Source organism: Elgaria multicarinata, chromosome 2, assembly GCF_023053635.1.
Source record: "Elgaria multicarinata webbii isolate HBS135686 ecotype San Diego chromosome 2, rElgMul1.1.pri, whole genome shotgun sequence".
NCBI classification, from domain to species: Eukaryota; Metazoa; Chordata; class Lepidosauria; order Squamata; family Anguidae; genus Elgaria; species Elgaria multicarinata.
The window spans coordinates 81,666,979-81,690,225 of NC_086172.1; the positions used below are offsets into that span (position 1 = coordinate 81,666,979).

The 23,247-nt window shown below is 44.7% G+C and overlaps 1 protein-coding gene across 4 annotated transcripts in view; it reads right to left on the reverse strand.

The window, feature by feature from the left end:
* Window positions 1–648: 648 nt before the first annotated feature.
* Window positions 649–23,247, reverse strand: part of SYT7 (synaptotagmin 7) — a 271,828-nt gene continuing 249,229 nt past the window's right edge. For all 4 annotated transcript variants that reach the window (XM_063117019.1, XM_063117018.1, XM_063117016.1 and 1 more), the window contains 5 exons: window positions 21,215–21,485; window positions 18,200–18,369; window positions 16,753–16,867; window positions 13,897–14,096; window positions 649–1,636 (listed from right to left, as the gene is read on the reverse strand). In XM_063117019.1, the coding sequence (XP_062973089.1) occupies window positions 1,532–1,636; window positions 13,897–14,096; window positions 16,753–16,867; window positions 18,200–18,369; window positions 21,215–21,485 (861 nt within the window). In that variant the 3' untranslated portion in view covers window positions 649–1,531. The remainder of the gene's footprint in view (window positions 1,637–13,896; window positions 14,097–16,752; window positions 16,868–18,199; window positions 18,370–21,214; window positions 21,486–23,247) is intronic.

Below are 23,247 nucleotides of genomic sequence, written 5' to 3' on the forward strand. Positions count from 1 at the left end.
GACATCTAAGTTGGAGTAACTGCACAGACAACCCAAGATTTCTAACTAGAGAACTGAATTATTTTGGCAACACAAATTCCTCATACCCACTTTAGGGAAGTGTAAAATCATATCCTCCTGCATTATGGATGCTAATCTTGGGGCAACCTCCATTTGGGAGATGTGAATTGCTAGTCAGAAGTTTGTGTCCCTTAGCAGAGCAGCAGGAGAGAACAGAAAATGGGAAGCTGATTAGCTAAAAGTTGTGCAGTTGTCTGTTGGCTTGTTCCTAGTGGACTGGACAAAAGCAGGCTTTGGAATCAGACCAGAGTGGGCAGGGTGCTTGTGGCTGGCTGGCTGGCTGGCTGGAGCAGCAGGAGCTGGGCGGAGTTATTTAGTTGGACAAATGACTTAAGGTCATATATGCGACATGATTGTTTGGACATTGACAGAGGTCTGTTTGAATTGCTTACCCCAAGAAAATGCAGGCGTACCTGACATGACTCCTTTGCTGTTGCCAAACAAAAGGGGGGTAATTAAAGGTTAGGCGTTCCTTAATGCTATGGTCACACACTTTAGCTGGGTGCTTCATGGCTTCCAGTGGCTAAGAGAATATGGCCTCCTTGCCTCTCACTCTCCCCTCTGACCCAAAGCTCTGAATCCTCCGTTGCTCCTCCTTTCCCACATGGCATAAGCCATCCATCAGTTCCCACTGGGCTGTCCATGAAATCCCTTTGGAGAAACAGTCTCTCCAGGGCTCAGAGAAAGAAAACACAAGACACACATACAAAGGCCCCTCACGCAGAGTTACAACACGCACGCGCACGCACGCACAACACACCCAGGGGGGCGGCGGGAGCATCGTGGCTCCTCCCCCCCCCCACTTTGCTAAGAGGCCTGGCTAGCACAAAGGTTCTAGCCAGCATTATTATTTATATTATTCTTATTACTCTTACAAGTTTTATTGAAATAACAAAACAACCTCATTGAAACAGAGCAAGTGATCTCCTTGCCTTCCCTCCTCTTAGGCCTGTGGCAGCCACCGGCGAGGGCTGGCTTTCTCATGGCAGAGTAGGGTGCCATCCCAATGGGCCTTTGGCTGGAAGAACTCATAGGAAGTCTCATATGGCGGTAGCAGACCCCTCTCTTCCCATCATGCCAGTGCCATTGCTACACCGTGAACCCAAACAAAGCAGTACTGAGGCCACTTTCAGCTGAAGGGCTGCTCTGCTCTGGTCTCTCTCTCTCTCAATCTCTCTCTCTCGTTCTTTCTACATAAGGAGTCGGAAGGAAAGGCTAAAGCAGGAGGTTGGGGAATGACGATGCTCCTCATGGTGCCCTGTGCTGAGCCAGCACATGAGGCACCGACACCGCTTTCCCAGAGTTTTTAGTACATGTGTCAGGTTCACTCCCTTAGCCTGCAGTCATCCCCAAGCTTTCCCCCCCTGGAGGAGACCTGGGTGCAGCCGTTGTGCATAAAGTAGTGAGAGTGTGGCCAATAAATGTTGACTTGGTGCACAGAAACCCAGAGCGAGTCCTCGCCTTCTGCCTCTCAAGCCTTCAGCTGGTGCCACTGTGCCACAGCCTGGCGGGGGTGTGAAATCATGTCTTTCCAGTGCTTCACTTCGCCCGGGCCACTCTTCCACGACAGATAGATCTAGTAGGGAGGAGGAAACAAACCACACACTGGTCAGAAGGCAGGAGGGCTCTCCTGCTTCAAAGAAGCGTCTTGTTGCCCATCCATGGACACCTCCCAGCCCCGGCTTTGCCCAGCCTTTCCTCCTACATCAAAGGCTGACTCCACTCAGTCTTCTGAAAGAACCACACCTTTGCTAATCGCAACCTCCTCCTACCACCACTCCTCTCCTCACTGTCCCCCCATGTGCTCCCATATCTGCCCATGGCTTCGATGGCATGCATCTTCGTTCAATCTTCCCATATCACGTCAGAACCAACTCCTCAAACCCTGCTGTGGAAAACCTCCTTCAGCCTGAGGGCCCAATTCAATTTCGGAGAAGCTCTCTCTGTGTGTGTGTGTGTGTACATTCCAGTGGTGGGTGAGTCTGAAGGCAAAGGGGTCAGGCCAAAGGTAGAAGGGGTAGGACCCAAAATACAAAAATCACCAGTGCTTTGGAGCTTAAAGCTCTTATTGCCATTCTCTAAGCCTTAGGAGAGGCATTTTGACCTCTTAAAATGGAGAGGTAAAACTACACAAAAGCCAGGAAAGCACCCAATGGTCAGTGGTTGGGGAGAAATGGGGTGAGGCCCCCTGGGGAACTCTGGAAGGCCAGATCAGGAGCACTGCTCTAACCGTAAGGGCTAAACAAGATGCGATGCGGCAGCCGTGTTTGGCTATTTATATATCCGTGCCCATTCACATAAAAATAGGTGTGTCTGTGTCTGATTTTTATATCCAAAGGGGGAGTGTCAGTGAAAGGGCCTGAACTCAATACCCTCTTAACCACCTCAGGCTCACTCACCCCAGGCACTTTCCTCCCACCACAGATCCAGTACTAAAAGTGAGTCTGATTGGGAGAAAAGTGCCTGGGGTGACAGACCATGGAGAGATAGGTCAGCCCCCTTTGATGTTAAAAATAGACCATCACCTTCATGCAGATACATGACCAATAAACATGGCTGCCCCGTTACATTTAGCTCGGTCCAATGTAGAAATGTTAATACTACAATGTGCGATGCCCATGCTGAAAAAATCTCATGTAAGGAGGAACCAGCAATGGCACAATGGAGGAAAACAGGAGAGTGCAGCTCTGAGACTTTTTTTTTCAGGGCAGGAGTGATGACACCATCTGCCAGGGTAACTGAAGAACCCTCCTGGCTCTGGCAAGTGAATGAGATCACACTGAGGCCTCGTTTGTGGTATTAGCATGGAGGAAGTCAGAGAATGAGAAAAATAGTCATGCAGAAGCAGGACACTTCTTTTCTTTTCTTTGATGGAGAGCCTACTTCACACTGGCAGTTTACATGGGAACATTTCATTGTCAAATTATTTGCATTACTAAGTAGAAATGCAAGATTGCATTCCAGCTAACTGAAGACCATTTGTTAAAGCTCAATGTGTTTTACAAGTTGAACATTTGCAGCCAGAAGAGAGCACCACTAAGTTTAATGGTTCTTACTCCCAAGTAACTATGCATAAGATTGTAGTCATCGCCTATAAACCTCATTGTACGATTTTATTAGTGGTTTTTTTTTTGAGGACTGTGTTTTATGATGTTTGTTTTATTATTATTATTATCAGTGTATTAGATCCCCCCATTTCCCAACGCAACAAGAACCTTCTCTCCTTCCACCCCCCAATTCTCTCCTCTTTAAGGTTTCCCCTCCCTTCTCAATATCCTAAATTTAAAGAGTAAATGTTATATGTGTATAAGTAAATACATTAAGCAAAAATTGGATAAATTAATAGTTACATAGGAAAAATTAAATTAAATGAAATTCAAGTAAAACAAAATGAATGGGTTATATCAAGCACTTTCCATTGGTTATGTATTACCCCTTTTGTGTATAAAACAATAGAAATGCATGCACACAGAGACCCTGTTCAGATGACATGCTAAGCCACAGTGGTTAAGCATTTTGAGCTAAACATTATGGCTTAGCGTGTCATGTGAACCATCCCGAACCATGTTGGCTACATAACCATGGTTTAAACACACTCACTGACCATTTGCTGCAAAAGGGTTAGAGGCCTAACCATGGCTTAGCATGTTGTCTGAACAGGCCCAGACACATGCATGCAGCATGTGCACACCCACATATTTATAATACTATAGATTCTTCTTTGGGGCATGGCTGTGGGGGCTGACACGATGAGCTCCTGCACTTCAAAATTTACACGACGTCAGTGGGCACTGTGCATGAAGAATGGCGGTTAGAGAATGCAGTGTGTGAGTTACCCAGATAGCTTTACATCCAAGGGCACTCAGGCATTTCCCTGGCTGCTTTTTCTGTGCGTAATCGCTCTTGACAATTCCTTACAATCATGGCTATACTCAGCAGCCATTTCTGCAATCACTGCTGCAATTTTTTTTTGGGGGGGGGACCTTCCATGATCACGGAAACTGCATGCAAAAACGGTGTGCTGCCAGTGTACACACTTTGCACTGATATGCACAAGCACTCTCCAGAGCAACTCTATTAAGAAAACTGTTTGGGGAGGGGGAAAGGCCTGTATAAACAAGCTCAGTGGTTCTCCAGTATGCAAAATTTCATCAGCAGATTCCCAAAGTTCTCGTTGTTTGCTACGTATTATGTGCTGTTGGTGGCCTACAAAGTTAGACGTTACTCCATTGGCACTGCTCACCTTTCTCAGCAACAGTCACTGTTAGGGATAATGAATCACAGTTATGATGATTCTAGCCCAGTATTTTTAACTGATGATGTGTAGTGGCCCTCAGGCTGCTACTTGTTGCCTTTTCAGTTAGAGGTGCTAGAAACTGAGGGTGCTTCCAGATGGAGGGTGCTCCGAATGCTATCAATTAAAGGGCATTGTGCAACTATTCCATCTTTTCCTCCTTAAGGGATTTTTTTTCTGGTAAAAAAAGATGGAAGAAATGGTGGGAAAACCTAGGAGACTTGCAATTGAAGATGTCACTGTCTGGACTCCCAGTAAAACTCTGTGAATGAATGAGGCAAGGCGATTGCACAATAAAAGCCTTGTCTGGAAGCCCTCTGAATCTAAGGTGTTATAAATGCAAGTTTATGGCCTACCATGAAATGCTAATGTACATGGCAGCTGGATTTCATCAGTGATCCACCAGTATTTCCTGTGAAGTGTGGAAAGAAGACTCAAACCCTTCAACTGCGACCTTTCTCTCTCAGAAGTGTGATTGACTGGAATATGGGGCAGAGCCTTTTTTGTGGTGGCACCCACCCTAAGGAGATCCACTGAGCCATGTTCTTTCTTTCTTTTCACCATCAGATAAAGCATCCTTATACAGAAGTTTCCTGGCTACTAAATTATCGGCGTTGTTGCTGTTGGTTTCAGCGGTTGCGGTCTATTAGATATGGTCCTGTTGCCCCAGTCTCACCACCTCATTCACAGACTCAGAAATTTTGGGGTGGCAATTTGGGGTGAAGTGATTGTCCCACTTACCTCCAAATTATATGTGATATTGGAAATGCATGAGTGCAGGTTCACTAATGCAATCAACCCATTTTCCAGAAGCCTTACTAAAAGAAAAGTAACTTCCCCATAAACTTACATACAAAAACAGTGTGGGGCCTGAGCTCCACAGCACAAAATCACTCTTTTGAACCCAAGTAAATGTGGCACTGGAGGACAGCACTTAGCTTTGCAGCAAGCCAGCTTTCCAGTAAAGAAACAAAACAAAAATGTTTAATTTAAAAAAAAAATCTTAAGGAAAAGATAAAAAAAATTGGAGGGACAGGCAGTCTGTTGGACACCCCAGACCTACAGGCAAGGCCACAGGGATCTAGGGACCCTACTCACGAGGCCAGAGAGACATTTCTGATATCCATGGGTTGTGATGGTCTGAGGAATGACTTTTCCTAATAATACTAACCCCCTGGTGATGTGTTTTGCAGAACAGCACAATCTCTCTGACGGAGTACTGCAGCCGCCCAGCTACCAGCTAGAAAAGCCCCATACTCCAACGTTGACGCGAGGCTTTTTGGAGAGAGACGTCTCCAGCCATCGATGCCCACTGCACTGCCTTGGGCTGTGCATCTGCCAGGGCAGAACTCACAGCACAGCCCCGTCGGAGGGAGCTTTTCACCCACACCAGCTGCCACCCTTCATTCCTCTTCTGCTGAACAAATGTGCTGGAGGTGTCAAAATTAGTTCTATGGCAATGCAAACAAGTGTTAATCCCTCTGGTAGCTTTGGTTATTTTTATCCACTGCCTTTCTATATTGCTGCATGTGTCAGCTTCTCCCCCGCAATGACAGCCAAAGCTCGTCTTCCAGATCCACTAATGGAGCCTCCTGACTCTCACTCAAAGAAATGCGACTTCATAACTTGATTGGAGGTTGCACAATAATGGCAATTATTCAATCACTCATTATTATCACATTGCTGCAGCAGAGGGGGAGGAGGGGGAGCTATTCTAAACCTCGGGCTGCTGTCACCTGAAACTTCTTGGCGAGTTCTCTTCTAGTTGGTTTCAGATTTGCTTGCTGGATCATTCCACTAACAGGAATCCTACTGTTTGGGGTCAGGAGCTCCGATGTCGGAGCCTCCAAAGAATCAAAACGCCCTGCCGGACTCACGCTGGCAGAGCAGAAGGGAAAGGCGAGTGGTGGTAGTGGTGGTGGGATTCTGTGTGTAAACGTCCTTTTCTGTTTCTTCTCCTTCCTTAAATTGCTTCCCTCCTGTTGATGTCAACGGGAGGGAAACCAACTAGACTGGCTTCAGGTCTGGTGTAGTTCTTCCCCTGCTTTGGAGGCATGGGAGGGATGTGGATTCACAGCTTCTCTTGGGGCACACAGGGAACACCCCCAATCCACACACAGCCCTTTTTGGCCTCTCCTGAGTTTGGAGTTCTGATGTCCGAGAGGTAAGGACTGCAGCAGTTTTTGTGAGGGAGCATCATTTCTTTCCTCCTTTGGAGAAGAGACCTGAAAAGCCCTATGGTTCCCGGGAAGCTCTTCCAGAGACCCCAGGACTGCAGCCTTAGGGCTCCATCACACCTATTCCCCCGCCCCTCTGGTTTGTCTCCAAGTTTTTTATCTCCATTTCATAAGCGCTGCAAGGGCTCTCTCACACGCGGTCCCTTACATGTGGTTTGCTCTTCCACTCCACCCCGCCCCTTCTCCTTCCTCCTCCAGTTCATTGGGTGTGGTACTCTGATGGGCGGGGGCTCTTCTCCCCCTTCACTCTGACTTTGTTATCTAGCAATTACTACTACTACTACTACTACTACTACTAATATATTTCTTACCCGCCTCTCCAATTGGATCGAGGCAGGGAACAACAGCAAGCATAAAATACATAAATACTAATTAAAAATATAGTATACACTGTTAAAAAAACATCCTAAAAGTATCCTAAAAGCAAACTAAAAGTATCCTAATAATAATTTAAGGTTTCATCTGGGCTCCATTTCTGTGGGCAATGGGGGCGGTGGCGGTTGGAGCACTAAAAAGTCCATTCAACCAACTAACAAGACCCTACAATGACGTGCTGGAGGAGGAGAACTGTCCCACCCTTCTCTTTCGTCATCAAGACTCCATTAGCACACACACCCAACAAAAGAAAAAGCCTGTAGGGAAAATAATCCAGACTCTCCCCGCACCAAAATAAAATGCAACAAGGATGGGGGCGGGGAGGAGCAAGATGAATGCAGGACAGGGATGACACCTTGTGACTACCACACCACAAATCCACATACCAGGAATAGCGAGTGTGTGATAAATCGCTGGTGCAATGGAGCTCTTAGTGACCAAGGGAACAAATAAGCGCATGATCTCCCACAAGGAAGACAAGGTGGAAATTTCACTTCAGTTCTGCTGTGATCCCTACCAAGATCTGAGCTAAACTTTCCTTCCCTTCTTTTCTCTTCTCAACTGTGATATATGGATTAAGAATAAAAATGGGTGGAGGCATTAAGAGAATGTTTTTGAATAATAGATTACTTTCAGTGTGAAAAGTAGATTATTTTCAGTATGAAAAAATTGACTATTTTCAGTATGTCAGTCATTAGCAATTGACTATTGACTTTGGGATTTCGTTCCTTGGGAGAAATAATTCATGGCAGCCAGCAATACAAGTAGCTAGCTGCCTTCTTACTGGGGTTGCTATTTTCATTCCTCAGGAAATTGTGACTGCAATTCTATGCCCATTTACCTGGGAGCAAGCCCCATTGAATGTAATTGGATTTCTTCCAGGTAGACTTGCAAAGGATTGAACAGTGAAGCATGTGGAGTCACCTCTAGAGTCTGTGGCAGAACTTGTCATTAATTGGAAGATCTCTGAATTCTAAGAAACTGGGCCAAGCTTGCCTTTGATATACAATTTTGCTGTGCTTAAATTCTCATTCTCTTGATGCTGGGTTTATGTTATGTTGATTTTAATTTAATACACACGTTGCTTGTTTTAATACAATGCTGCATTAGGGAATAATTGACTCTCTGTGGCATGCAGATATAATAACAAGATTACTGCATTAATTTATCATCATTACATTAATGGGAGTAGAATTATATATATTTAATGTAAATCAGATTTGGAGCTGATTAATTTCTTTTAAAGTGCTGTGTATAATCTGGCATTTCTAAACAAGAGGCCAGCTCTCCAGCTAATACAAATGTGTGTTCTATATTCCCTAAAGTTAGTTGAGCTATACGAATATTTGTTAAGGAAAAGCCAAATCACAAAAGTGAATTTGCATTGTTGAATGACTCATTGCTGAATGACATCTTGTAAATGTTAGGGTGAAGGCATACACATGCACTCACACAAACACGCATATGCGCACCCACCCACACATGATCAAAATTGTTGTTTCCTGGTGCTAGTACCAACTCGGAACAAAGATCAGTTCCTAGCTGCCCGGGTGATGGGTGATCAGCTGTGTGGCAGGAGAAAGTGGGTGGGGCTCTCCATGGGCCATGGGTTGCCCACCTGTGAGTTTAGATCCTGAGTAGCAGGTGATTTATGTATTTATTACATTTATATCCTGCTTTTTTTCCTCCAAGGAACTCGAGATGACAAACTCCATGGAACTTAAGGTGATGTGAAAGACCTCAGCCTGAGACCCTAGACAAATGCTATTAGTCAGACAATGCTGCTGTTCACACAACACGCTAACCCACACTCAGTGGCTGAATGTGGGTAATTGTTCAACCGTTGCTTGTTTGTTGAACTATGGGCTAGCATGTTGTCTGAGCTCAGGACATTTTCCACAGGATGGCTCATTAATCATGCAGTGTGGCTTGTTAAATGCCCTGAACAAGCCAGCAAAAAACCACGGGTTCTCAAGATGGCTTGCTTTAGGAAAAATAAGCTATAACAAAACCCCACACTCAACCATTGAGTGTGCGTTAGTGTGCTGTGCAAACCCAGTCAACACTACGACAGATGGACTGATGGTCTGACTTGGTATAAGACAGCTTCATACATTCAGTGTGAACACAATTCATAGAACCAAAGAAGGGCTGAATTCATGCCAACAACTCCACCAAAGACAATAAAAGTCTTTTGCCTGTGTAAACCTGATAAGAATACTGATGCAAAGTCATTGCACACCTCCTTCCAGAAGTTACATTTTAGAGTAGTTTCACTACTGCCTGCAAACCACAGTACTCTGCAATTATCTAAGCCTTTCATTTTATACCTCGCTATAAATAGAGTTTCATTAGATTCAAGTTTATCCTAAGCAAGTTTTCTGTACTCCAGAGGGATGAGTGTAGCAGAAATGCTTTGAGGCAAAGAAAGATTGGATACATGGTACAATGCTTATTTCCTGGGCTGTTATTGTTGTTGACCATGTTGGTATATATATTTAGAGCTCAGAAATTAAAGTAGAGGCCAGCTACACCTTGCAAGTACCACTTCCAAAGCCCTATCAGGTTATGGCAGCCAGGACAGGAGGTACGTGTGGGGTAGGATGGCCTTTCTTATTGCTTCCAACTGGCAGGGAGTGGGGGGTTAATTATGCCAGCTCCAGGCTGGTGTGTGGGTGTGGTGTGGTGTTATGTGTGTGATCCTGGCGCCTCCTCAGAAGATGAAGGACATGTAGTATTCCTGCTGTGCCCACCCCACCCACCCCGGACACCAAATATTGGAACTTTTCATTGTCTACTGCTGGCAGGAACACTGGAGTTTACCTTGGGCGTAAATGGGGCCTCTAGGGTGGAGAGCTCACCCTCTCGTAGAGGTCTGATCCATTGGCAGAGGTGAAACTCTACTCCAATCCTATCCTACTAGGATGGCTGTCTGAGGGAGCTAGGATTGCCCTGTAGGTTAAGCTAGAATTGGATGTACGTCAAAGTAATTTTATGTGCCACTTCAGCTCCCTATTTTCAAATGCCAGTGAGCCCTATTTGCTTGGTACTATGCTCATGGGATATTCCTGAAGAAGGAACAGTACAATTAGAAAGGACTTTTGGTTAAACAAGAAATGAATGTACAGACTTAGACCAGATCTACACCTTGTGTCAAATCATTACAAATGTGGAATAAAAAGCAGGATATAACACTATGAAAGCGGTATATGGAATGTGGATTCTGCCCAAACAGTTATCAGTGCTCTTCAATACTACTATAAAGCAGTAGTGTAGATCGAGCCCTTACGTCAGTGCCAAATAATTGCTCCTCAGTTGTGCTAATAAGGTATCACCAATCCACCAGGATCTAAACATGTTGTGGAATGGTGGCAGCTATTCTGGATTAAATACAAATATGAGAATACTCTGGAACCTGCTTATCTGGATGGAATTGTTTCACCTGTTGGCTATAAACTGGTCCAGTTCTTTGGGCAAGAAACCCTCCATGGGCTCCTCCCTTGGTAAGTTTACCTTCTCACTGTCATTGTCATCAGCTGCTTTTGCCCCTCCTCCTCTTTCTCATCATCGCTTGACAGGCAGGGAGCAAATTAGCAGTGGCATCTCCTGCTCCTCTTTCTCACCATCCTTGCCCGGGCCAGAGTGAGAGGCAGGTGAATAAGCAGTTTGCACTGGTGAAGTGGAGGAGCAAGTCCAGGGAGCTCTCGTCCAGGGGGCTTCTGCTGGGATGTGGGCACTCGGGAGGTGCTGACCATGCCTACTCTTGACGCCAGCCCTGAACAGGCCAGAGACCATGCGCAGGGCAGATTCAGGGAAGTCTACATATTAATATTCTGGAATTGAACTGCTGCCGTACTCTGGGAAGGTTTAGGGATCCAAATGACATGATCTAGCTTCTTAATACAGAATCAGGTAGCTAAATCAGGTACGTCAAATTGTTAACTTTACATTTTTAAAGCAAGCTTCTAGGCCTCATTATTGTCACAGGACCTATTATTTATAAAATTCCTGAAATGACTAGGAACTATATAACATTAAAAAAAAAAACCCTGAAAAGCAATTATGCCAGAAGAGGAGCGTGGTGGCACTTGGGCTGGCTAGAGGGCAGTGTTTCCTCATTGCACTGCTCTACAACCCGTCGGGTGATCTCCAGTTACTATTTTATCCCTGTGTTCTGTGCATCTAATTCTATGATCCCTTCCAAAATGCTTCATTTTGTGATCATGCAAACTCGGAAAGATTTGCCACCAGAAAAAAAAAAAGCATTTAAAGTAGATAATTAGCATATTTCAGTTAGAATTTTTTTTCCCAGGGCCACAGCGTTTTGTCCTGATCAATCAATCAATATTGTGCACAAATGCACACAGGGAACAAACCTGCTTAGGCAAGGGGTAGGGAGAAAAGCGGGCAGCACAAAAAACAAAAAAATAGGGGTTGGCAAGATGCAAAAAGAGATGCAAATTTCATCTTGGTGATAAATTGAATGCTCAACTTTCAAAAGACAAGTCAATTTCTATAGTTTTTAAAATCAGGGATTGTATGTTCTTTTCTTTTCTGAAAGACTTTGAAAGTGTACCTTTTATAAGAAAGTGTTAGTCCTCGTGCTTATTTAGGAGGGGGACCAATTCTCTCTGTTGAAATGAATGGGGCAGTTTGTATGAGAAAGTGCTAGGCTTCAGAGGGCCCATGAAAGTTTGGATCAAGGCACTCAAGTTGTCTGACTATAGAATGTAGGTTTTGACTGGAGTTCAGACCCAGTCAAGATTGTGCTGATACACTCAGGTATTTCTTTCTCAAGACTTCACAAGGAACATGCTGTTCTGAGGCTAATTACCTGAAATCCTTGACAGAAGAAAACCAGCTGAAATGAAACCTAGTCACTGCAACCCAAATCATGCTGCCTAACTCATGGTAGAATACATTGATGGATCAGCTGCTGCTTTTCACACCCCTCTTTCCCAGACCGAGAGCGAATGTTAAACATCTGTCAGGGACAACTGAAAGACAATTGGTTTTCCTTCAGGGTAAGTGATTTGTTTCAAACAAAGGCATATAAAATTGAGCCCCAGTTTTTTTAATTTTTAGTTTTTTTAAGGTGAAAAGCAGCCTTAGGAGGCTGCAATTTTGAGCAGAGGAGCTGTGATGGGGTGGGACATTACCTTTTCCCCACTGGCCGTTTACATTTGCATGTAATAGGTAGCTTGTCCCTTAGAGGGAAGCAGAGGCTGCACGCAGTTTATAAAATTGCCTCTGACCCAACATTCTCAGTTTGTATGAAATCTTCAATTTCCATTGGGTGGATGAAACATCAAGGCAGCCAGAGGCATCTCTCTCCTTGCCTCCCACCCCCTTCATCTTTCTGCCCTTATTTCTCATTACATTTCTGCCCTTGACCTTCAGTCCTCTAAACCTACCACCCTTGACTGTGTGAAAGCCTCCTGCTTTCTTAAACCATGCTTTAATTCTATTCTGATGCCCCCAATGCTTCGAATAACTCCTGTGTGGTGCCATTTCTCTTCCTCTCTCTCTTTCTCTCTTCAAATCCATCCTCAAACCCCACCTTTTCGCAAGGCCTTTGATTTTAATTACACTTGCCCACATTCATCCTGTGTTCCTCTTGATTTTTTCGCCCCATCCCTCCTCTTGTTGTATCTCACACGGTAGACATTTTTCTTGTAAGGTCTGGGACAGAAGAGGAAGGGGCATGTATTCTTTGACTAATGTTATGTTGTACCAGCTTGCCTGACCTGGTGCTCTCCAGATGTGTTGGACAATGACCATGCTGGCTGGAGATGCTGGGAGTTGTAATCCATCACATCAGGAAGACAGAGGAATGTAAAGCCTAAATTCTGATTGGCAAGCATGTCCCTTCCTTGTTATTTGTGCCAATTACTCCATTTCTGGAAACATCAGTAAATGGTGTGAGAATGTTAGATGAGTCAGGAACAACCTGCCTGGGGAAATGGCCACACAAACTGTAAGGTCCCAGCTTAGAACAGAATCGACCTGTTCGCATGTAACAGCAAGAAATCATGGGTTTATTTACCCACAATTTGCTGTGACATGTGCCTGGAGCATGCCACCATAATTTGGAATGTGCAACCTCCAATTGGCTTAATTGGAGGTTGCTCTGTGGTGTCCGAACCTGGACACTATGGGTTAATTGTAGGTTAAACCCACAGTTAACCTAGCAAGTAATTGTAGGTTAACTGTGGGTTATTTAACCTATGATTAATTCATAATGTCATGGTTCGGATATAAGAGAGCTTGGAAGCTGTATATTCAGTACGGTGGCGACAACCTGGCAAATGATGGGTTATTTAACTTGCCATTTGTTGCCATTACGTGCAAACTGGGTCAATGGGAAAGGCACAGCTTTGGAGTTTTCTCTCAGGTTTAAACCTGGTCATCATTTTATTTTTTATTTTTATGATGATACAAACACACTCTTGCTGGTTAGTTCATTGCTTCAATCCCCTTTTTATTTGTATATTTTTATCCTGTTTCAGGACTTTGGCTTGATTTTGATATTTGCTTGGGGCAACTCCAGCAACAGCTGTGGCTTACCTGCATGGCTGCTTGAACACCTGCTTGTCATTGTTGTGTTTTAAATTGTTTTTACGCTATGTTAGTTTGTTTTATGAGGTGTTTTAATTAAGGTTTTGTTTTTCATCTGGATTTTATTGGGAGCCACCAGAGCACCATTTTTAGGGGGCAGAAAGATGGGATGTACATTAAATAAATATGAAAATCAATACACAAATGCCACTTGAACGGGATATATCAGCAGTTGCTGAACGGGGTATCTGGTTACCCTACGGCAATCCCTCTGTTGACAGAGCTCCCTCCCTTTCTGTCTACTGCCTTGCTGTCTCGACCAATAGGCCTTGGACAGGACCGAGGAGCTTCTTGTCTGGGAGGCCGACTCACCTTTCCAATGACATCGTTCCTGCTGAGCTTGTCCTTATCCATGACCGTGATGATAATGGTCGTCTCCCTCAGCTTCTCAGTGGGGATGTCAAAAATGAAGGACTCATTGAAGACAGGGTTCAGGCACCGCTTCATGACGACTGTCTTCTTCTTCTCCACCCGCTTGTCTTTGTACATCAGCCACACCTTCACGTAGGGGTCTGGCGCAGGCAAAAAAGAAAAGGAAAGAGGACACAATCACCAGCACATTATTAACTGTGGAGGGGTTGAGGCTGCAGAGGGTCCAAGAAGAAGCACTCCAGGACTCAGACCAGTGGAGGCCTAGTGACTTGAATCCACTCTGGGTTTCAGTCAGAACTCTAAAGGAGCTATCCAGGGTGCTGAACCCATTTTGGGGACAGGGTTCAGCACTTCTGATAGCTCCAAGTTCTGACTGAAACCCAGGGCAGATTTACCGTCCCACTGAAATAGGAGCCACCAGCCTCCACTGACTCAGGCTCCACCAGGCCTTATCAGATCTGCTAATGATGGATCACTTCTCTCCCTTGGCATTGAGAAGCACTTATGTGCATTCTGAAAAAACAAGGTTCAGGTTTCTTTCCATCTAAAGCTCCAGGTGTTAACTGTCCTTGCACATGGGAAAATGAGCAAAAGGTTGATTCCAAATCCCTCCCTCCCATATTCTAATCTGTCCCATATTGGAAGTTCTGTCCCACATCCAGAGAGCCATTTGCATCACAGCTTCTTTTCAAGGACAGCTAATTCGCCAGCCCAGTTATGCAAGTAGTTACTCAGTGATGCCTGTCAATACTCAATTGCAATCAGCTTCCAATGCAGAATGAACTGGGCTATCCTCAGTTCCAAATGCCCTTTTTGTGTCCCCCCATGCCACCACTGGTGAATTTTCCACAGGAATTTGGCTGCACGGTAGTGAAACAAGACTGGTTTTCCCTCCTACTAAGGGGATGCAAGCTGTGGTTTGCCCCTGAATTTGGGCAGCAAAGCAGAAAAAAATACTCTTTTTGCTGCCTTGCTTTTGAATTCCAGCAGCAAATGTAGTGGTGGGTTTCAGGGTAGGGAACTGGCCCCTGGGATCCTGGGAGTTGCCCACTCCTGAGCTAGAACCATGCTCAGCCACTCATGGGTCTGCTTGATTGTACAACCAGCCCTTCAGTCTGAGGGCTTTATTCTTAGCCAGAGTTCCTATTGCATTCCAGCGCCAGACTGCTTATGAGATGGCCACACTTTCAGGTCTCTATATACCCTGTGCACGGGAAAGAGAACCTACCTCCTCACAAGTAAATAAGCCACAAACACCATCCTCCTTGATAAAGAAGAGAGAGGAAGCAAATGAGAGAAATATATGCCTATGTATATATTCAGGCTAAAACTTTTTTTGTTCCAGCAGGCCTTTGGAGAATAATCTGGCCCTCCATCTATGTTAATGTCTTATAATTTTGTTGTGAATTTTAAACTATGGGGTTTTTTTCTCCCCCCCCCCCCAATGTATGTTTTAAACTTTGTAAGGCAGCCTTGAGGCCCAGCATTGGGCAAAAGGCAGGATATAATAATAATAATAATAATAATAATAATAATAATAATAATAATACGTGCTTCCAACTACAAGCAACATAATGGACTTGGAATCAGTTTTCCCTTTTGGTTCAGACCATAATAAGGGAAATCTTGGTCCTCCAATGGGACAGATGGGCTTCTAGAAGAAGGATGGGAGACATGTGGTCCCTCCAGAAGTTGTTGGGCTGCAACTCCCATCAGTATAGGCAGTGATGCAGGATGACAGGAATGGCAGAATAACAACTTTGGAGGTCCACACATTCCCCATTCCTGTTCTAGAACTTCTAATGGTTTTGAAACTTAGTTGTACAGAAGACTGCTATTCTGGTGTCCTAGTTGTTTGAAGCCACTCCATAGTCTTTCCTTAAGTCCACTATAAGAAAGATGCTTGAAATGTTTCCAAATTAAAAACAAATGTCTGTATTTGCCCCTTCTGGCCAGGACTTCAAAAAGCCACATGCATACCAGGAGGGAAGTCATGTATATGCCTTAGAGGTGGGGTTCGATTATAGCCCTTTGCACTGCTAGTTTTTTATTCATTCTATAAGGGGTATATCTCACCTTCCTTCCCTCAAGATAGTGTACATGGGGTTCCCAGGTGGTCTTCTATTTGCACGTTGACCACACCGAACCCTTTTTAGGTTCAGCAAGGGGGTTGCATCATGAGCCTTAAGACCTGGAAGAGGCATGCTACTTTTCAGTTTAAAATTTAAAAATTAAATTGGAAAGTGAGTCGCCTTTTCAGCATGTGACAGAACCTTCCAAGGAAACTTGTGGCTCTTTAGCATTTTCATCCCAGTCTTGGGAATACCTGAAAATACAGCACAATAAGCACTTCAGCTCATCAGCTGTTCTGACATTAGTCAGAAGAAGTTCAAAGGTGATCTTTTATCTGCACAAAAGGAGCACACCGTTCTGGTTGTGGGTCAGTTAGTTTTGGCTGGTCCTTGGAGTCCCCATTTACACAAAGGAGAACACACCTTCAGACTTTCCTGCTCAAAATGGGGGGGGAGTACTGAGGGGGCAGGCTGGCACACCTGGAGTCCTAAGGGGCTGGGCTAGTGTGCAGGATCCCACCCCTCTCCACAGTTTAAGCCCTCATGGATTCAGGTGAATACCTGTTCAATGTCAACTGGAGATGATGGACATAAATAATACCTGGCTACTATGTCAGAAAGGAGGCCAATAAAGGGGGGGGGGGAAGGAAACATTTGTGGCTCACTTTAGAGCTATTTGCCAGGGTATATAAATATATGCAAGGGCTGCTCTGGAATCCAGTACCTGATGTTCCCCCAATGTCCATGGCTTTAAGATTCCGAGCTTTGATAATATTCACAACGATGGAGTTAGCAGTTGGGTTGTAGCAAAGGGATAACAGCAGCTCTCCTCGGCTTCCCTGCAGTGAAGAAAGAGTTAGCAGAGACTGGGCAATTCTTGTCTAATACATTGTGCATCACTGACCCTCGCTGTGTATAAACTTGGGAATGAAACCATCCCATTACAGGCCAGGATCTAGCCTGTCCCCCTAATTCTACACACAGTATACCTACAAATGTGCTTTCATCATGGCCAGCTGATAAATGTGGGGTGCAATGATCTGGCATCGGCTAACATCATTGCTTCAATCAGGCTTGTGTTCACATTGGCCAAGGTAAAAAATGCTTATGGCTGGGTAGATGTAGCTGTTTGGAATAAAGTGGAGGCCATCATGGTAATAAGGGAAATCGGACCCTGTTCTGTGAGTACTTCTCCTGCCTTTGGCTTTTATCTAAAATTATTACTTTTTCCTCTCCCCAACTCCAACCAGTCAGGAGGATAGTTTCTTCTTGTTTCTGTGAACTATATTTCTATTTCCTGAGTTGAAACTTTTTCTCTCTCTTCCTCTGATCTTCTGTTGAACTTTATAATATCCTACTACTCTGAGCACAACTTCCTGACCTCTACATTCTAACTAAATGTTTGACCTCTAAACTATTAAACTTTTAGCTGAAACTGACTAGCACACACACAAACAAAACGTAACCCCATAATATCCTAAAACCAAATTAAATATAAGAACGCAGGACAGTTCTGTTCCTTCACACCTGCTCACATTCAGGGATGACCTTTTAAATTTTAGTGGGGTAGAAATAAAAATAGTGGGGTTTCAAGGGAGAGGTAAGTTTATAACCCTTCTCTTTTATATATTCAAGAATTAATAATAAAAGGGGTGCATTTTAAGAGCATTTTTTTCATTTTTTTGCTTTGCTTTCTTTTGGAGGCAAAGGGTTTTGTGCGTATGGCATGTACATGAACCCATTTTGTTGATTATAACAATAATTACTTGGCATGTTCAACCAGGAAGCTGTACACATGTATGTTGCTGCTCCTGACAAATAATCACATGGGTTGAGGAACATGCAGGGGTGGGCTATACTGCTTCCCAGACTCTCCCTAAAAGGTGCCCATGCATGGTAGGACTTATAGGCTTATTCTTGTTACAAGGATTTTTGGCCTTAAAGCTTTCCTCATTGTAAAGGGTTATGAAGAGAAATATGCAAGAGATCATCAGGGTCACAATATTCCTGTGTCTCCTGAAATCAGCTACTGCAGAAGCCTTGGAATCCTATGGCCATGCTAGAAACAAGCGGCTGAAGTCATATGGCCAGTCCCCACTCCCCCATCCCAAGACATGTACCAAACCATGTTCTGATCAGCCCTGTGTTTAAAATCCAGGCAAGTCTCTTACACTCCCATCACTGCAGGGCTTTAGCTCTTTCCAGAATGTCTGCATCTGGGTCAAGTCCACCTTGTTGAGGGGAACAGACACTTCCCCAATGGGATCATTGCGACTGAAACGATCATAATCCAGGACCTGTAGGTAGAGCACCCGCTGAACCACTTTCTCATAAGGGAAACCTGCCAAAAGCAAAAGGGGCAGATGAAAAAGCCGAGAAGTTCAATGCAGGCAACCACAGTAAAGAGAGCCCAAGTATACGCTTGGGTTAGGGTTAAAACAACCACCTTGTTGCATATGCTTGTCTTTCCCACAGCAGAATATGTATCACTAGCAAACAGATCTGGCTTCGCGCACAGGTTGGAATTGCCTTTAAATTGATACCCCAGAAGCCTTCAAGCAAACTTACACAGCTATCACAATTAGACACATTGTGCCTGCCCCGCCTGAGTGAAGGCATGCCTGCTGGCACCCCTAGGCATGGCCCCTGAGGAAGGGGTCTGCACACTCCACCCCCCTTAGATGGAGCTGCCCCACAGTAGAAGGGACAGGGCAGCCCTATAACTCAGCCTACTAAACCTCCCTGGCTTCAAACTGAGTCTGTTCTATTTTTCATACTTTAACATGTTTTTGTCAATATTTGGGACTTGTTTTTTTTTTTTTAAAAAAAGTCTAAAAACATGAAAAATATGAATGTTGTATGGTTAAAATCTGCTTGTTGCAGTGCTAAATTGTGATGCAAAGTTTGGTTGAAATTGATCAAATAATATTGAAGCAGCACATCTTTAATTTTTTTTTATTTACCACCTTTTTGATTCAAGATGGCTGTTGAAATGTTCACTATGCTTAAAAGCATCCCAGGCAGAGGTAGAATAAATCCTAAGTTTCATAACAATCGGATATATGGTTTTCGAGTGCATCGAGGACATACATACACACAAACACTTCCTTTTATTTATGTGGAAGATATATATCTATATATCTATATAGATATCTATAGACTGCCAATGGAGAAGGGGTCATGATTGGTCCAGCTGAAACATGGATGAAGGGATCCAAGCTTCGGGGCAATCTTGCAGCCTTGAATAACGTTTGTAGGTGTTCCAGATGAATGAGTCGTAATCCAACTTCATCAATCAACCCTTGATGCTTCAGGGAGCTGGCCGGCTGCTGTAAGGGCCAGGAAGGAATCCCAGCCCATCCATCATTGCACTTAAGATCACTAGTGAAGGCTCTTGGCCTCTCTATGGTAACATAAGGCACTGGCCATTCCCCCCGAGGATGGGTACTAAATGTGATGGACTAGGGGCATGATCTGACATGGCAGGAGGGATGACAGTAGATAAGGCAGAGGAAAGATATGGTATGTGGCATGAACAGGCCAAATGAAAGAGATAGACCAGAGCATGATGTGATGCTGAACTTGATAGATGAATGTTTTAGGGTACGTCTGCATCCTCTCGTTTTTGTGTGAACTGCCTTTGAAAATTGTGCAAGTTGCTGGTGTGGTCTGAAACCCATCATTTGTCAAAACAGACTGCTGAGAACACCATTTCCTGGTTTCTTCATGTGAAAGTAGGCTCCTCATTCAAGATGCTCCTCATCCCAAATGTTATCCTACTCCTTTACCTTCATTATCAGAGTTTTTCTTCCTTTAAATCAGTTTAAGCTGAATGTGCACAGATACTTCCTCCCCACAACTAATTCGCCATCACACATGAATGTTCTTCTGCTACTTTGGGGGTGGGGTGGGGTGAGGTGGGGGGATTGTAGGGAGAGGATTGTTTCTGACCTTTCACAATCCTATTTCACAGTCCCATGAGACACTTATGATCCCCCAACCTACCCCTATTGCACACCCCATCAAAATGCTGCATATGCATGCACATGCAAACAGAGATGCACATGCAATCCCTAGAGGAGGAAATTGGAAATGCATGGAAATGCATTAAATGAGAGCCATGATTATGAGACAGACTGAAATGAAATGGAAAGAAATGTGGCAAGAGTCACTGATAGTGTGAGAGGTCATCTAGGTCAGACAGTTGTGGGAGCCTAGACCCTAAAAGACCCACTGAGTGAGATCCAGCCCCATATCTTTGCTCTCATTTGCTGTGAGATCTACTTAGGTTGGAAGCAATGTAAGAAGTTGCTGACTTGGCCAGGACCCATGCCACCTGAGAACACCTCCCCCCCGCCCCCAGTCCCATGTGATGGAGCAGGTGATGGGAAAGTGCTCTCACTTGGCACACCTTCACCACCATGACTAGACATGCCTCCCATCTCTCCCATCCCAACCAAATAAGGCTGAGTTGCCCAATAATGGATGCCAATCCTGACAAGAGCTTCTGATACACTCAGGCCTCCAGGAGCTTTTTCTCCACAAGATGTTTCCATGACAAAAGTCAATGACTGGGTTCAGACAACATGGCACAACTTGTCATGGGTTATTTAATCCATGCTATGGTGCCCATCAGCACCATGTTGCATATCCAATCGCTGCTTGGGGATTGTCATGAACCCAGTGAATGTGGCTTATGTGAGGGTTAAACAACCTTTGCATAACCCACACTTGCCAGGTTCGCATGACATGACAACCCCAGAGCAGGGGTTGCATATTCAAAATTGTTGCTGAACATGCCTAGTGTGCCCAGCAGCTTCACTATTGGGAAAATGCTCTTTTCTAATCCAGCACACACAATTTTCCTATTTGGTTAGAATAGTCTTCTCCAATCTGGGGCCTCCAGACATATTGGGCTACACAATATGAATATGCTGGTTCAGGATGATGGGGATTGTAGTCCAACACTCCCAGAGGGAGTCATATTGGTGCAGGTTGGGATAGATGTATTGTGTACAATTGCAATTTTCACCCTTAACCATCAATCATATTGCCCGTCTTTGCGTTCTGTCTATGAAGGGAAACATTTCCACACTTGACAGGCAGATAAATGAGGCATGAAGCAGACTTGTTAAGCATAACTTGCCTCTGTAACCAGCACCCTAAACCAAGAACCTTTTACGTACCTTCAAAGAGAAAGGTCTCGTTCCAGTGTGGGTTTAAGTTCTTTCTTTTCACCTTTGTCTCCAACTTATGTTTCTTATCTGGCAGGAGGTAAATTTTGACAAAAGGGTCACTTGTGCCACTGAAATCCTTGGCTGGCAGCTCTTGAGCTTTTAATATCTTGACGGTCAGGGTGGACTCCTGGAAATTGTAGCCGACACTAAACTGGATTCGGCCGAGATTCTCTCGGTTGGAGCTGTCGTGTCCCTCGTCATCCTCGGACCCAGGAGAGAGCTGCACAGCAAGGGAAAGCAGGAAGAGACAGCCATGAGATCCTAGGGCGGCAGGCTTATCTTCGGTAGCAGCAGCAAGCCATTTTTAAGCATAAGAAGAAGCCCCAAAGGCATTGGATAACCTAGGTCTAGATTAAACTGGGGTGATTGCCGAGAATGTATTTCTCACGGTTAGTGACCTACAAATGCTTTATGTTCAATTTCCCTAAGAGAGCATTTTCCTCTACAAAATGCTTCATCCTTTCTCTCCTAGCCAGTCGCTCTGATAGGGAAAGCAAATCCTTGCTCCCCTTCCCTTCTGACAGCTTTCCAAACTGTCTGCTGTCCTTAGGTGAGAAACGGAACTCGAAAAACCATTTGTCCAATGTATGCGAGTGTCGGAAGGGGAAAGGAAGTTTGGGGAATGACTGCAGAGAAGGTATATTATTAGCACAAGATCTATTTAATCACATTCCTAACTGGGAATGAGCCTGAGGGCCAGGAAAAAATGTATTCTACTGCGAATAGTATGACTCTGCTTCTCCTCATTAGCAGAGTGTGAAGCTACCCATCTCAGAAACACTTCACCTCGCTGTCATCAGCCACTGCTTCAGCCTCCTGATTAAGAATCTCACCTTCCAGCTTCTACATAGTTCATGACTTCACTATAAGCCCTCAAATGTTGGGTCAGAAAGAGCAGCCCTCCCCCTTCATCATTTCCTATCTCACCTTGTCTATTTCTGTCTCACCTTGCGCTTGCCTCTCTCTTGCCATGCAGGGAGAGGCAAGGGCAATCGCTCCTGCCTCTCTCTGCATGGAGTTTCCCGTCGCTCCTGGCTTTGGTGTGTGTGGGCTCCCTGCACACACTGAAGCCCCCTTAGCTGAGATACTGGATGGAGGATCGTTCCTTTACTCTGCACCTTGGTGGGGTGAGCACTTAGGGTGTCACTCCCCTTTGCCAGGAAGGGGAGTGGTGCACCACATAAGGGGGAATCCCTGCTGTTATCTCCAATCAGTGATCAGAGATAACGGGGGATTCCCTGTGTGCTGCTCTTCCTCCCAATTGGAAGGGTGTGTGAAGCACACAGGGGAATCTCTGTGGTTATCTCTGATTGCAGATTGGAGATAACAACAGTGATTCCTCTCACTGCTAGCCTTCCCAAGATCCCACTATCCTACAGGGAACGGGGCCTAGGGGAGTGGAGGGGTCCATGGAGGGAACAAAGTCTCCGTGGGCTGGATTAGGCCTGCAGGCCAGAGGTTTCCATCCCTGCTATATGACCCCTCCATTCTCAGCAGTCCATATATTGGCAGTATGGCTGGACAATGACACAGCAATCTGTTTGTGTGCCACTATCTCTCATAAGACACAAGCCTCTTATAGTGCCTGCTACTTGCACAGGGTACTCCTTCTTTACTCCACCTTTCAGAGGCGTATAAGCTTCAATCCTCTAGCAATTCCTCCCCACTCAATCCGTGCTTCTCATTTCTTTTCACATCCTCTCTGTTTTTTTTTTTTTTGCTACTGTTAATTAAGCCAGTATTAATATTTAATAATTTAATTGCATTCAGGCCCCCAGGGCAGTGGTTACATTGAGGAATTATTCTCACTTTGCCTTTGCACAGGAACCTGTAATTTTCTGCTGCAGTTCAAGCTTTCTTATCAGTCAAAATGCACAGAGGGAGGGGTGTATGTTTTTATTTTTTTAAAAAAAGAGAATTGCCTGAGAAATAAATATTCCAGATAGTTAGATGGGCACAAAAGAGATAGAAATCCAGGTTAG